At 39.8% G+C, this 12130-nt stretch overlaps 2 protein-coding genes across 3 annotated transcripts in view; one reads left to right on the top strand and one right to left on the bottom strand.

Annotated features, from left to right (window-relative positions):
* DIDO1 (death inducer-obliterator 1) overlaps positions 1 to 3602 on the bottom strand; it is a 58708-nt gene extending 55106 nt beyond the window's left edge. The window contains exon 1 of the mRNA XM_071759811.1: positions 3535 to 3602. The gene's annotated coding sequence lies outside the window, so the exon portion shown is untranslated. The remainder of the gene's footprint in view (positions 1 to 3534) is intronic.
* Positions 3603 to 3606: 4 nt separating this feature from the next.
* On the top strand, positions 3607 to 11361 carry GID8 (GID complex subunit 8 homolog). 2 transcript variants are annotated; one of them, XM_071759813.1, is made up of 5 exons: positions 3607 to 3708; positions 4873 to 5002; positions 5876 to 6072; positions 7044 to 7241; positions 10479 to 11361. In XM_071759813.1, exons 2-5 carry the CDS (start codon positions 4885 to 4887, stop codon positions 10545 to 10547), a joined length of 582 nt encoding a protein of 193 aa, XP_071615914.1. In that variant the 5' UTR covers positions 3607 to 3708; positions 4873 to 4884; the 3' UTR covers positions 10548 to 11361. The 2 variants fall into 2 exon arrangements, with proteins under 2 accessions (XP_071615914.1, XP_071615913.1); XM_071759812.1 differs by having other exon boundaries at positions 3610 to 3708; positions 7540 to 11361.
* The last annotated feature ends 769 nt before the right edge of the window (positions 11362 to 12130 follow it).

The following is a 12130-nucleotide window of genomic DNA, read 5'->3' as shown; positions in this document are numbered from 1 at the left end:
AGCTTTGTGTCTCCCTGCTTTGGGGAACTTGAAAATGAGAAGCCAGGTTTGCAAAGCTGGTATTTCCAAACCTTTGAGTATTCCAAACTCTGAGGCACATGGAACATAAGTTGTTCACTAAAGGCAGCAGCAGGTGTTGCATTTGGGATGAGGAGATGTTTACTCAAAAATATAGAACTTAAAAAGAGGGGAACACAGGAAGTGCCAAGGCAGATTTCCCTCAGGAAAGAGTGAGTAGGAAGCATGGGTCGTTTATTGCTCAAGATACTGCTTAATGCTCCAAACATGCAGAGTTTTATTGCACACAGAATGTTAGTAGGGAAAAAAAAAAGTCCTGTATCACTGTAAAGCAATAATAATACCTTATTAAAAATAATAAAATTAAATATAATATCAATATTATAATATTAAATATTAATAATATATTTAATGTGAAATATTAAATTATATAAGATTAAATATAATAAATAGTAGGGAAAAAAGTCCTGTATCACTGTAAAGATATAATAATACCTTATTAAATATAATAATTAACTATATCAATATTATAATGTTAATATTAATAATTAATATAATATGAAATATTAAATAATATAAATATAATATTAAATATAATAAATAGTAGGGGAAAAAAGTCCTGTATCACTGTAAAGCAATAATAATACCTTACTAAAAATAATAAAATTAAATATAATATCAATATTATAATAGTAAGTATTATTAATTATTATATTTAATATGAAATATTAAATTAAATAAATATAAGATTAAATATAATAAATAGTAGGGAAAGAAGTCCTGTATCACTGTAAAGCTATAATAATACCTTATTAAATATAATAATTAACTATATCAATATTATAATATTAATATTAATATTAATAATTAATATAATGTGAAATATTAAATAATATAAATATAATATTAAATATAATAAATAGTAGGGAGAAAAAGTCCTGTATTACTGTAAAGCAATAATAATACCTTATTAAAAATAATAAAATTAAATATAATATCAATATTATAATATTAAGTATTATTAATTAATATATTTAATATGAAATATTAAATTATATAAATATAAGATTAAATATAATAAATAGTAGGGGAAAAAAGTCCTGTATCACTGTAAAGCAATAATAATACCTTATTAAATATAATAATTAAATTATCTATATCAATATTATAATACTAATATTAATAATTAATATAATATGAAATATTAAATAATAGAAATATAATATTAAATATAACAAATAGTAGGGGAAAAAAGTCCTGTCTCACTGTAAAGCAATAATACCTTATTAAATATAATAATAAAATTAAATATAATATCAATATTATGATAGTAAATATTAACTAATATAATATGAAATATTAATATAAATATAAGATTAAATATAATAAATAGTAGGGGAAAAAATCCTGAATCACTGTAAAACAATAACACCTTATTAAATATAATAATAAAATTAAATATATTAAAATTATATTAAATATTAACAATTAATACGATTAATATTAAATATTAAACATTATAAATATAATTTTAAATATAATAAAACATTATTTAATATATTAAAATATTAACACGTTAAATATATTAATGTATATTTAATATATTAAACAGTATATTCAAAGACTCTTATCACCTCGGGCTAATGCTGCTATCAAAAAAGTTGTTACTACAACTGTAGTACTATTTAGCCATATAAAAACTCTTTATGCTTCAGAAGGACATTTTGTTGTTAGCAAATGCTTCAAGAGTAACATTCAAAGGGGGTTTGTTCAACTCGAGTGGTTGTAAAACTTCTCTCAAACCCAAGCTCAAGTTTCTCAGGTTTGGCATTGCCAGAAACATCAGAAAAAACGAGGAAAGCAAATGAAAGGTAAAAAAAAATCCAAACACCCAAACGGAAAAAACCGCAGCTGGCAGTGATATCCTGCACAGAAAGATTACACAATTCTTTGTTTGGTAACATTATGATTAAAAGAAAATGCTTTTTTTTATCAATCAGCTTCTAAAACACTCCAATAAGCACCTTAATTAATAATAATATTAATCTATTTCTCCTTAAACACTGGATAAGCTTCTAAATATGGATATGACTCCTAAATAATAAAAAAAAAAAACCAAAAACCACAACTCAGGAGCTGCTTTTTAGCCCCTTTTGACTTGAACTCGGAAACGCTAAAGGAGTAAAAGAGAATTTTTTTTGAATATCCAAAAAAAGCAAAACCAGCGTCAGCACCGCCCCAAACCCACCGTGCTGCCCAACAGCAGCTCAGAGATATTTTAGTTAATTAACATATAATTCTAATTATTAGAAAGCAATTACACCTATTCTTTACCTGCACAGGGTACGAGTCACACTCCGCTGCCTCCTCACTGCTCGGGGCGCATTTCCCTCGACAAAAAAACCCAAAAAATCCCCTTAAAAAGGGCCGGACTTCTTTCTTCTTCCTTCTTTATGGAAGTCTCCTGAAAAACTCCACCTTTTAGGGCGGAGCTGACAAGAACCAGACCGGAACAGCTGAGCCAGGGAGAGATTTATGAGCTCCAGGGTCAAAAATAGGCTGAAGGTTTGGATTACCCAAAAAGTCAAATTCCTTGGGTTTAGTTTTTCGAATGAAGCCTGAGGAAGAGCCCCCTCCTCTCAGTGTTTGTCACGCCTGCTGTAGCTGGCTAAAAAACGGCTGAAAATTTATAGAATTTATTACTAAATATATTAAGCTTTGAATAAAATCTTGCGGTTTATAAAATGGGAGTTTTGGGGGGAAATAAAGCATAAAAATATTTATTATATCATGGTGTAACCCGTGGTTTCATCCATTTGAATGTAGGGAAATTGTAATGGATTTTTGGAGATTCCATCACGGATTTTTATCCATTTCAATGAAGGGAAAAATGTCAGTTTTGGAGCTGGACTTTATGTCACAGGAACACGAGTGGAAAAGGAATAAATGTTTTCATATTCCCAGTGTCCTGAAATCCCATTTTTCCAAGGAGCACCACAGACATTTATTTCACACATAAACATTGTCCCTCTTAAACCCCTTCTCCATTTAAACACCAAATCGAGGAGATGGCTTTGCCGGGAAGTGCTTCTCTTCAACCCCCGCTGCCTCTGCCCGTTGGGAGTTTATTTTAAACCCCATTAATTTACAGCCTGTCTCCTGTCAGACATTTCCCCTTCCCCTCACCCTGGCAGCGCGGCCCTGGGCGGGAGGCGCCATGGCGGCCACAGCACAGGCCCTGCCCCGACATCCCGCGGCCTTGACCCAAGGAAGGGCTTAGGGGAGGGCCGAGACCGGACCCTCAACCCCGCTCAGCACCGAGGACTCCATCGCGCCCCATCCTGGCCCTGTCCCCCCCCTGCTTGAGGCACCGCAGCCGCCATCTTGCAGCGCCCCTCTCCCCGCCGCCGCTCTGTCCCCGCCCCGGCGGCATCCCTCCCGCTCTCTATGATCCTCAAGCGCCGCCACCCCCACCCGTCCTTACGGTACCGATTCCCACCGGTAGGGGGTACCTACACGGGCGGGAGTACGCTCTATCCCGAAGCGTGACTCTATGGTTGCCTCGTCTCGCCTTTCTCCGGGCGCTGATTGGCCGAGGGGACGGTTCTCGCGAGATCCGCGTGCCAGCGGCCTGGCGGAGGCGGCGGAGGCCCCCGCGTTCCTGCGTCGGAGCCGGCACCGCGGCGCTCGGTAAGATGGCGGCTGCGGGCCCGCACCTCCCCTCGGGGGAGCGGGGGCTGCCGGGGCCTTTCCCTCACCGCGGCGGTTCAGCCCCCGCTCGGCCGCTGCGAGCGGCGGGGACCCACCGGGCCTGTGGCGAGCAGGGCCGAGCGCTTCGGTTGGCCCGGGCTCCGAGCAGGGCGGCAGCGCCTCGGCGGGACGGGGGCGAGGAGAGGGCCGGGGGTCGGCAAGGGAAGGTCGCGGTGTTCCGGCGGGCGGGGGTCGGGCGGGGCTGTGGCCGTCGCGGTTCGTTACGACGGGAGCCCCGTTCCCGTCGCCGCGTGGTTGGGAGCGGGGAATGCGGGGAGCGCTCGGCCCCGCAGCCGGGTCCGGGCTGCTCTGCCTCCCGCTGCCCCACTTCCCTGGAGCCGGTGTGGCGGAGTTTAGAGGAAGAAAAACCTGTTGGAAAGGAGAGAGGCCGGGGAGGGGAGGCGGTGGCTGTTGCTGTTGTTGTTGCCGCCTCCTCCTCCTCTCTCGCTGCCCCCGTGACGGGAAGGTGGAGATGGGTAAACGGCGGCTTTAGCATCGCTTCCGAACGGGAAAAATAAATGTATTGTCGAGAAAAATACTGGGAGGTCGTATTTTAGTAGGGTTGACTTTTTGAGCTGGTGTAAGTCTCCCACTCGTACGTTGGTAACGCATCAGGTGCGGGTTTGTAGCTACACACAGTTTGTAGCTGTTCTGTCCGGAGTTTTGGTGAGAATTCGAAAGCAAACAGTGCTTATGTAGCAAACCTTTAAAGGTTTGTCAGTTTTTCTGGCCAGTTGTCAAACTCTTTGATTCACTTGTTCTGCACTGTGATGCTGCACGTCCTGTCGAACTTGTAAAGAGGATTTGTTTGGTGTGGGGATTGAAGAGTAAGGAGTACAGGGAGAGATGGGATTTGAATTTTTTTAATGCTGATGATTGATGAAAGCAGCTCTAGAGGCTGTCTAGGAGATGTGAAAGTGCAGGAACAAGGAGGAGAAAAATGTAAAACTGTGGTTTGAGATAAAAGGGTGTGTTTTGGGCTATTAATTTCAAAGACCTGGTTGGTAGAGAAGGTTTTCAGGGAAAGAAGGTAGGAACACTGCTTTTACACATGAAAGTTACTTCTTGATTCATGTTAAATGAGATGCTTTGCTTTTCTTTTAGTAAGAGTCCAGGATGAGTTATGCAGAAAAACCTGATGAAATCACAAAAGATGAGTGGATGGAAAAACTTAACAACTTGCATATCCAGAGAGCAGACATGAACCGCCTTATCATGAACTACCTTGTCACAGGTAACAAGCAGCAGTGATGCCAGGAGGCTCTGGAATGCAAGTCACTTACTTATCAGGACAGTTTGGGCTCAAATTTGCTACTAGGTGGAGTGAAATTTAGGGTTTTGAGGACTTTGGGTTGCTGGTGGCAACTCTTAGCAACATCCAAAGTGGAAACTGATGTTTATTCACTTCAACTCTTTGCTCAGAAATATATAATAAAGTGTTTTCTGAAATGCCACTAACAAACATAATCCACTTCTCTATGATCTTTTTTGTGTGTCCTTTTTTCTGCCATTTGAGCTTTGTGTTTGGAACACTCAAACCCCTTGGAATTGTCCATGGCAATTACACTGCATACCATCCCAGTAAGCTGTGCTAGGGTGGAGGCACCTGCATCCCATCTACACCCCTGTTTGTGTTGGGCTGTGGGTGAAGCCTGCCAAGTGGCAGAACTAATTTTTGGGTGTAGGACTTTGTATTTAAAATATCTGTTTTAATTAAAAAAAAAAAGAAAAAGTGAGAAAGCAAAATTAATTACCTTCTTCTGCTTCTTCTCAGTAAAACTGCCAGGTCTGTGTAACCAGACTTGGGGGCTGGAGGAGAAATACTTTTATTTTTCAAACTTTGAAAATGGGAATTTTGAATATCCTATTTTGGAATGAGAAGACTGCTCTGTTCAAATGGAAAACAAACTTTGGAGTTGAGAGGTGTTGGACTGCAAGTTCCATGCATCCTGAGAGCACCAGGGTACTTGATAAGAGTGGATTAGGCAACACCTCCTGGATAAATGCCTGTTGCAATAGAGAAGAATTTTATCAAAAGATGAGACTTGAGCTTTAAACAATTGTGTTGTAAAGTGTATTTTTTTTAGGTGAAATGTTTCTGTTTCAGAGGGCTTCAAAGAAGCAGCAGAGAAGTTTCGGATGGAGTCTGGAATTGAACCCAGTGTTGATTTAGAGACTCTTGATGAGAGGATAAAAATCCGAGAGATGATCCTGAAAGGACAAATTCAAGAAGCCATTGCATTAATAAACAGCCTCCATCCAGAGTTGTTAGACACAAACAGATATCTTTACTTTCATTTGCAGGTAAGGACAGGTGGCAAACTTTTATTTAAAGTAGTGGAGTTTTTACGATTGTGTTGGGAGGTTTCTCAGTCGACAGGGATGTTCCTGGCATCATTTTGTGGTGGTGGGAAGCTGTGGCATGGTACAAGAACCATGAAAATTTGTAGCAGCAGCAGTGGCCTGTGGCTTAAAATCATAGAATGGTTTGGGTTGGAAGGGACCTTAAAGATCATCAAGATCCAACCCTCCCTTGATGGGCAGGGACAGCTCCCACTGCACGGGTTGTGTAAAGCTTCATCCAGCCTGGCCTTAAACACCCCAGGGATGGGGCATCAGCAACCTCCCTACTCCCCAAGTTCTAAATATTAGTGTGAATTGCTTGCTAATTGTTTGCTAATACAAACAGATATCTCTACTTTCATTTGCAGGTAAGGACAGGTGGCAAACTTTTATTTAAAGTAGTGGGGTTTTGAAGATTGTGTTGGGAGGTTTCTCAGTCGACAGGGATGGGTGGTGGAAACCCTGTGGCATGGTGCAGGAACCAACATACACCATGAAAATTTGTAGCAGCAGCAGTGGCCTGGGGCTTAAAATCATAAAATGGTTTGGGTTGGAAGGGACCTTAAAGATCATCAAGATCCAACTTCCTCTTCATGGGCAGGGGCACCACTACACAGGTTCTGTAAAGCTTCATCCAACCTGGCCTTCAACATCCAGTGATGGGGCATCAGCAACCTCCCTACTCCCCAACTTCTAAATATTAGTGTGAATTGCTTGCTAATTGTTCTTCAGTAACACATCATCTCAAAAGCATCACATTACCTTTTCCAGTAGATTTTGTAGCCAAGTCTGCTGCTTTTTGCCCTCAAACTGCCAAGTTATGGGTCAGAGATTCTCTCAAATCAGGCGCTAACGCCTGAAGATTTCCAGGCTTGAAACCCCGAGGGTTCCTCCCTTTGTTTCCCTGCTATTCCTGGGTCTCTCCTCTGCAGCAGCAGCATCTGATTGAACTGATCCGGCAGCGGGAGACGGAAGCAGCTCTGGAATTTGCTCAGACCCAGCTGGCAGAGCAGGGGGAGGAGAGCAGGGAGTGCCTGACGGAAATGGAGCGCACGCTGGCTCTGCTCGCCTTCGACAATCCCGAAGAGTCACCCTTTGGGGATCTGCTGAACATGATGCAGAGACAGAAGGTAAGCCTGCCCCACAGGGAAACTCAGCTCTTTTTGGGGTGAAAACGATGGCCAAATGGTTTTTATGCTGATGCATTTGTAGTGGTGTGCAAAAAACAGAATTATTGCTTCGTTTTTCTTAAGCGCGGTTAAAAAAAAAAAAAATTTCAGCTCCTTGTCTCTCTTTTTTTATCCACACTCTGCCCTGACCATTTCTTGAGGAATTAGCACCCTAGGTGTGATCTTCCCAATATCTGTGTGACATTAGCAGTGTTAATTGTAGGAAAACTCATCCTGAACTGGAGTGTTTCTTTTCCAGGTGTGGAGTGAGGTTAATCAAGCTGTTCTAGACTATGAAAATCGTGAATCAACACCCAAGTTGGCAAAATTACTGAAACTACTACTGTGGGCTCAGAATGAGCTGGACCAGAAGAAAGTGAAATATCCTAAAATGACAGACCTCAGCAAGGGGACAATTGAAGAACCCAAGTAAAATGTGTGCAGATGGACATCAAACAATCTTAGTACTGCACAGTATACATTTATATCAGTCTGTGACTGAAATATTTTTACTACAGTACAGCACTCAATTCAGATTTTTCAATGAACATCTAATTTGAAGGGAGAAAAGTCCCTTTTAAATGCTGCAAAAACTGCATTGAAAGGCGCTGTATCTCTTTGAAAGTCTGACTTAGGCTATGCACTATAATACATTTTTAAAAAAAAAAAGAAAAAAAAAACAAAACCAATTAAACGGGACAGGAAAAAAATAGCATTTTTAAAAGTACAGAGCTCAAGCTTTCTAATTGGCTGCTGATGCCTAGTTTAGTGGCCAGCAAGTTAATACTGAGTTATATTGGCAACTATTCAGTTCAGTTTAACTGTCTCCTGTTTGAAATGTGTATATAGAACAGTGAATATTTTCTACCTTTTAAGTTATAGCCAGATATACATTCCCCTTAAAAGTAACTGGTCAAGTTTTCATCTATAAACTTTGCAGTAAGGTCAACCTTTGGCTTAGGAAATAGTGTACAAACTTGTAAATCATAATTTAAGGACTTTTTTTTGGTTGGTTATTTTTTTTTTTTCCTTGTTTCTGACTTTTTGGTGCTTTATATGGTGAGAGCTATGTTCATAATGGATCAGTGACCCATCTTTTCAGGAGGAATACTGTTGGAAATAAGGGTTTGTTCTTAATTTTCACAAATGACCAAAATGGCCCCCAGAGGCACCTGAGGGTTTTTGTTAACAGGGGCCTTTCCCCCCCCCCTATATTAAATTTGCAACTGTAGACATTCAGTGATTCTACTGAAACTTTGAAGGCCACTGGATGTTTTTAGGCTGAAAGAGATGTTTGGGTTAGGAAATTAGGTGGGGGGAGAGATGCTCATTGAAGCCTCTGATGCATCAGTTTGTGCAGGATCTGCCTTTGTGCTTGCTGAATAAGAATTATAATTTTAGAGCTACCTGAGCTGGTTTTATGCCTTGAGCTGAGCAGAGCAGGGCTGTCTAAAAGCAGAAATCTCCATTTTTTTCTGAATTCTTCCATACCTTTCTGAAGAGATGCAGTTCATCTTCACCTCTATTTGTTTACTGACTCTCCTCACTCCACTTAGGATTATAGCTTTCATGTTTTACATGTGAAGTCCAGACTTTCAAGTCAACAAATTGTAATCCTCTGGGTATGGGATGTTCTGGTTGACTGAATTTTGCACCCATCTTGCCAAATCGACCTCTGGATTTTTTTTTTTAGGTCCTTAATATCAAATTGTTACAGATTTGCTGAAGAGGGACAGAGCTGATGGGTGAAACAACACCATGAGACACTGGCAGTTGTCACACCAGTCCCATACTGTACATAGTCTTGTATGGTAGATATTACCCTGTAGAATGAAACTTAGTTTTCACTTAATTTTACTGGAATACTTATGCATTAAACTGTATAAAGCTTTGCAGATACACCTGACTTATGGGAACTAACAAAACCTGTTACTGATTGCATTACTGTGAACTGTTTACTTGTGTAGCTATTTTTTTTTTCTTGTTTTTTTTAAGGGGGGTGGGGGAGAACCATTGTTTGTTAAGCAGCTATTAGAGATGCAGGGTGCCAGGGTTAAGCTAGATGCTGGGTGGAACAAAATGCTTTGTTTCCAGGTATTACTGAGTGTTCTGTTCTCCACTTTGAGGCATTTGTGGTCTGGAGGGCTTGAAGTTTATATCTAACAAAAAAACTGTCAGTAGCCCCCCAACTACAGCAGCAGCCTGGCTTTCCTTCCCCCCGGGCTGGTTCTTCTAACACCAAACTTTTAACAGTTGTGGGTTATGTTATTTTTTATTTTTTTTTCCTTCTTTTGTTTTCCTTTTTCCAGTCGGTTGATGTCTGAAACCCACGTGTAACTTTTAGTTTGTGAGAAACTGTATGGTTCATGTAACTTTGTTTAATAACAAACTGCAGAAACAAAACTGGAATAGCTCTTAATTTCTTCCCGTAGAACTGCTCAGCTTTTCCTCTGTTCTGACACTTGTTAAATCTCATTTAAAGCTTCTCCCAGCTGAAGTGGAAAGTGGTGTGTTTTTGTGGCATGACTAGCATTTTTCTCCATGAGAAATGCAGTATTAACAGTCCTGGTTGAGAAGTTCACTGTACTTCTAGAATGCTACATTAATTTCATAGATTATTTGGGCAAAAATTGAGCATAGATTACTTGAATTTTCACTAGCTTGTTTGGTTTGGTTTTCCTTGGGGTTTTTTCCATTAAAAAACATGTTTTTTAAGGGGTTTAATATAAAAGTAGTATAGAACTATTTCACTTTGGTTTTATGAACATGCCACATTGATAAGCAGCTTTAATCTGTAAAGTTTTTGGTAACTGCAAGAAAATATTCGAAAGCTATGCATTTTAGAGAAAGCATAAAGGTAGTGATAATGGTACTTCTAAGGATCTTTATATTAGTGTATATAAAATAGTTTGCATATACAAATATAATATATAATCTGTTTGAAATATTCTTGAATGGTAGGGGCTGTGAAAACATATTATAATTTATGGAAATATTGTACACAGTAAACAGACCTCTCAGTACACGAATGAACTTTTGTCATATGCATGAGAAATTGTCTTATTTGGTGACTACTAATGAATGGGATTTTGTTAACCCAGTTTTGTTAGACAACCACTTTAACAAATATTATTAAATGCCACTTTGATCAGTTTGCTTTAGTGTAAAAAAATACCTATTTTCTTCTACTTGATTTAGAACAAGGTGAAAAGAACTTTTGTAACAAGATTTGTTCCGAACTCAAGGGTGGCAAACAAATGTGATTAAATGTGCTACACTACACTTGCACTTACCCCAACCTTTCCTTTGCTGAAAGCAAGATTTTTTTTTTTTCCTTCATACTACAGACATGAAGAAGTTGGGTTGTAAAATATCCTGTCATGTGCCTGTGCAGAAAGGCTGTTTATCAGGTGTGTCTGATTAGGCTACAAGTCCTTTTCCCAAACCTTTCCCATCTTTAATAACTCCCTCCTTACCATGTTTCTTCTCTGCCTGTCAAATCTAAGCTAAACTGTGGTTGCTTCTGTTGTACTTTGGAGTGATTTGTGATGGATGGGGGATGGATTTCCATGAAGATGAAGTACTGGTGGTACTTCCTGAGAAATACTGACCTGTCCAGTTTTGTACAGCTGGGAGAACAGGCTCCAACACAGATCCTAACACTACAATTTCCTCTCAAGACTTGTGAAGAGGCAAACATATAAAGCTTAAAACCAGGTGAAGTACCTCTCTCTTAAGATGATTTCATTGAACCTCTTTCATCCCCTGCCACCCACATCACCAGGGAAATGGGAATGAGTGTGGAGAGCACTTCCACAGCGTTTGGGATCTGTGAAATTATCGGGAAAGAATTCAGCCTCCACTCCTTGTACATACAGGGGAAGCCATTACATTATTCTAGGATGATTTTATTGTTTTTACTTTGTAAAATTTATGCTTTGTATGCTTGAGTATAAGCTTAAAAGCATTACTTAAAAAAAAAAAATAATCCTTGACTAGTAGATGAGTGTTGCTTGACTTCTTTCAAACCACTTTCTGTCCAAGTTCATTATGCAGCTTATTAAATGGAGTTGGAGCTTGATCCCTCTGTGTCTTTATCTTCATGGATAATGGGGCCTCCTGCTGTCAACAGCAGCTGAAAGCATCCCTGAGATTCTTCCCTCAAAGAACATGAAAGGATATGGAGTCATATTTTGCCCCAAGTCTGCCTTTAGACTACAGAAGGTTTAAATGGGTTCTGACCTGTGCTATAGATCTCCCTGTGACTCCTCTGCCATATTCCTGTTAAAAGGGGATTCCAACAAAATGCTGCTGCCTTATGCCCACCTGGATCAATTTCTGCATGGGAGTTGCTGGTTGCTTAAAAGCAGCCTGGATTTCTCATTTTCTCTCTTAATTTGCTTGGGTTTCAGTTGTCTGCAACAGTTCTGCAAAATTCCAGTATTTAGCCCAAGAAACCACATGCATTTTCTTCAGACTGTGGATAAGTTGGCTTGAAGCTGCTCTTGGTGAGCATGGAGCTTTCAGGCCACAGCAGGGTTTTTTGGGGGGAGTCAGTTGGAATGTGTGCACCCATTTCTCCTCTCACTCCCCTTCAGGATCTGGTCTTGATCTTTGCTTTGGAAAATCCTTGTCTGGATAAGCTGCTAGTAAATGTTACTTCAAATATTAACCCAATAATCTTCTCTTTAATTTAATCTTTCGACAGATCAAGCAGAACACAGGAAAAACTCAAGGAGACTCTGTCCTTGTGTAAGATTATTTTCTTCAGTCAGGACGTGTGTTCTGAGCTGATTCCATTTGCTGTTTAATCAGCTTGGTGGGAGGGTTGCTCCTAGGAAATTACACAG

Source organism: Heliangelus exortis, chromosome 16, assembly GCF_036169615.1.
Source record: "Heliangelus exortis chromosome 16, bHelExo1.hap1, whole genome shotgun sequence".
NCBI classification, from domain to species: Eukaryota; Metazoa; Chordata; class Aves; order Apodiformes; family Trochilidae; genus Heliangelus; species Heliangelus exortis.
This window is presented reverse-complemented; position numbering and strand designations above follow the sequence as displayed.